General features: G+C 48.1%; 1 protein-coding gene across 1 annotated transcript in view; it reads right to left on the bottom strand.

Annotated features, from left to right (window-relative positions):
* Positions 1-582: 582 nt before the first annotated feature.
* Positions 583-3,745, bottom strand: part of RNF24 (ring finger protein 24) — a 75,478-nt gene continuing 72,315 nt past the window's right edge. Inside the window, exon 6 of the mRNA XM_017504851.2 lies at positions 583-3,463. Coding sequence (XP_017360340.1) covers positions 3,200-3,463 — 264 coding nt within the window. The 3' untranslated portion in view covers positions 583-3,199. The remainder of the gene's footprint in view (positions 3,464-3,745) is intronic.

Raw genomic sequence — 3,745 nt, forward strand, 5'->3', positions numbered from 1 at the left:
TGGCACTGGGGAAAAGGATCTTCAAGAACAGAGTATCTGGCAATGGTGGGAGGTCCCTGGTAATCCTCAGCTCACACCTTCCCAGGGGCCACCTGCCCCTATTTGGCCATTTCTGTCCTGCCTTCCCCGGATAGGCAAGCACAAACTCCAAGGACCTCATCTGTTAGGGACAGGCCTAACCAAATCACTCTTGGCAAAAAAAAGCAGCAGATATCAACTTCTAGTGTCTGATGCCAACCCAACCAGGAATCAAATCAGGATGGTTTTGTTCCGTTTCTGAAGACAGCTGAGTTGAGCTGTCCTGCTAGCAACTACTAATGATTCAGCCACCAGTGGAATCCAGTTGGGGATGAGTTATGCTCCACTAACCCACAGCAGATTAGCAACATTCTATCTTTGAGCTGCTTAACACACACACAAAGTATACCAGCCAGTGGTCCAAGAGCAGACCAGAATCCCCATGCATCTCAACAGTTAACAAGTCCCAGCAATTCCTGGAGAAAGATGCAGAAAGGGGTTCAAGTCTCAGCCAAGAGAATATAAAGGGATCCCTAACACATTCTTTAAAAAATGGATTGTCTCTCAAACAAAAACCCTGTGATTTTAATCAGAATTAAAGGAGGATGTAAATTAAAAGGCCTTCTATTTGCATGTACAGCAATGCAGATGCACAGGAACCTGGTGGAGGACCCCAGATGCAGGGAGCAGATATTTGGGTTGTGTTGATAGGAGTTGCAGGAACTACTGCTAGTGACACTAGGCTTGCTGCAGAAGGACGTCGCACCAAGAAAAGGAGATGACTATGAGCAGAAAAAACTCTCACTGTTCCAGCTTCCAGCCCAATTCTAGCAGAAGGAATGCATTTTAAAATCACTCCACATTCACATGTGCTGAGAAGGTGGTTAGTGGTCCCTCATCTGGGCAAAGCAGACCCAAGCTGGTGCAGAGTGCAGAGCATTCTTGTGCTTTCCTCTCATGGCTGGAACTATCTGGGCTGTGTGCCCTGGTCCAGTGCTACGTATCAACCCCCTCAACATGCCTGTGGCTCTGACACAGGGAGATGAATTAATTTTTGTTTGTTCAAATACACGGACTTGGTGAGGCTGTCTTTTGTTAGTACTGATTCACAGGGACAGAAAAAGGCTGCAACTGAAAGACTAGAATCCTATAAAAGCTGTGAGCAGCAATAATTTGCAGTATTGATCATAGGAAGTTCCTCTTTTGAGAGGAAAAACATTCTCTTTCCTATTAGAGCCCCATAACAGAGAGGTGACATCTGTTCCATGGCCAATCCCTGGAAAATGGTGGCTGCTGGCCATTACTGACGCTAGTCCAGAAGCAAGCCTCCTTCTGACACTGGTCACCAAAAACAGCTCACTATAAACTGCGTGTTTTGCAGCATTAACTCTATCGTGCTATAAACAGAGAATGCAAAAAGATGGTGAAAGCAGGAGTGCACAGATAGTTCTTTCCATGGGTGCCAGACAGGCTAAGGCTTTCATATAAAAATATTCCTCACTTTCCTTGTCCTGTTTAGGAAGCAGTCCAGTTTGGCATACCACAAATAGGTCACACATAGGAAATGGCCTATTTTGGCCAACTGGATTTGTAGTTTTCCAAACTGGATTCTGTCCAGCACTTTTCTAGACTAATGGAAAATTTCCCCTCATCTGACCCCAGCCACCTGAGCCAAGGACAGGTTCCCTCTCATAAGAGGATAGAGGTTGGATTCCAGAAAAAAAAATCCTGGAGTCATGCCATGAGCAGAGTAGCAAAGCTTCCTCCATCCATTCTCTGTCACACAGACTGTGTGAAAAACCTCCCCCACTCACATCTGTGGGATGGAGTGGAGCAAAGCAGTTGAGGAGGAATTGAGGCAGGTGCTCCTAAGATGGAGGGAGGCAGACAGCAGGGCTGTGGAAAAGAATTTTCCATCTGACCTACTGCTGCTTTCCATAGCTAATTTATACAATATTCACAAATCCTAATGGACTGAGTCATTTCTAGAAAAGTTGGACAGAAAGAGCCAAGAGCAGCATGCGTTTCTCTCCTATAAATACACTTTCAGTTTCGCAAGTCCAAATACTGAGGCACACACCAATGGTGGACAGCCCTGCAGGAGCTTCCTGAAACTATTTACAATTCCGAGTGGATCACCGGCTTCAGAATTACACAGGGATCTTATTTGGGATAAAGTGTTAAAAACTGAATGACAGGCATTTGTTTTTTCTGAAGTGGAAAGAGAGAGAGGGCAAGAGAGGGAAGAGATGGAAGGAGGAGGGGGAGAGGCCAAGCGGTTGGTCTCCCCTTTGTCCAGCTGGGCCAGGAGTATGGGCCATTCTCAAAAAGCTGCTGCTCTTTGGAGCCACTCGAGAGGTTCACAGTGGCTCCCTCCTGAGGCAGTGGGCCCACAGCAGCTGCAATGAAACCACACTGCACATGTGGGGATGTGGGCAACCGGCTGGATCACTCGAGGACAGTGTGGGCTCAGGGTTCATGCCCTGCTCTCGATGAGCCTCACTGGTGCATAGAAAGGGGAATGCTAAGAGGAAATGGCTTCTGACCAGGCCTTTCCAAGTGTATCTAATGTTTTCAGCTCAGATGATCTGACAGCAGGTGTTGTGATCTTGAGGGGGAAATGGGTGGCGAGGGACACTGCTACTCAAGGCCCTTGGGTTCCAAGATGGTCTTACCAAAGGAATATAAATGGGCCTTGTGGGCACTGCCTCACCAACCACTCGTGGCTGGTTATGCTGGTTTTACTTGGCTCAAGGGCTGCAGGAGGGTTTGCTGCTACAAAGGCCTGCACAGCCTGCACAGAAACCCATCCATCTGAAGGTGGGGGTGTGGCTTTAACGACCTGCTCTTAGTTCTCTTCTTTACCCTCCTGCTTGACACAGAGATGAGGCTCCAGGAGAGAGAGTGTAATGTAGTAAGAGCCTCTCACGAAGTTTCTTGAGGCAAACCCGCAGGCTCATCCACTCCTCTTCTCTCGGCAGGGGGTAGTGTCAAAGTGCTTTGGTTGTCATAAGACCCAGACACCTAGGTTCCCAGCTTGGCTGGCCCAAGAGTTCTTCATGAAGCAAAAGAAGTGGCAGCTGGTGTCCTTGATAGAGAGCAGCCAATACAGACACCACTTGTGTTCTTCCTGGCTCCACACAGATGTTGTGTCCAGCAACAGTCTGATCCTTGTGGTAAGCTATACAATGTTCTCTGCCCCGGGGAGGGGCCCCTGAGGGGGTCCACGGTCCTGCTTACTGTGCAACTGGGCCAGCTGTAGAACTGGCATGTTGCACAGGGGACACACTTTACGAACCTCCAGCCATTTAATAAGGCACCTGCAGAAGGAGACACCACAGGGGGAAAACATCAGTCCTATGCTCATGGCACAGCTGTTGTGCTGAACAGTGAACATATCTGTCACCCAGACAAGATCTGCTGTATGGTCCAAGGAGCTCCCCAACTAGGTAGTGAACAATGTCACCCCTTGGAGAGAAGGAAGAGACAGACGGAAGGAGGGGGAAGAGGTCAAGGAGTCAGCAATCCACTCCTCCTTCTCCAGAGCCTCCCATCTTCTGCGTGTGAAGCCATACATCACATGTGATTCCCTCAGTTGCCCATGACTTCTTAAAGAACAAAGTACACTGAGGAGGGAGGTGGCAAGTAGGAAAAATAAAATTTTCTTTTTTTTTTTTTTTGAGACGGAGTTTCGCTCTTGTTACCCAGGCTGGAGTGCAATGACGTG

The sequence above is a fragment of the Cebus imitator genome, unplaced genomic scaffold (assembly GCF_001604975.1).
Source record: "Cebus imitator isolate Cc_AM_T3 unplaced genomic scaffold, Cebus_imitator-1.0 Scaffold328, whole genome shotgun sequence".
Taxonomy (NCBI): domain Eukaryota; kingdom Metazoa; phylum Chordata; class Mammalia; order Primates; family Cebidae; genus Cebus; species Cebus imitator.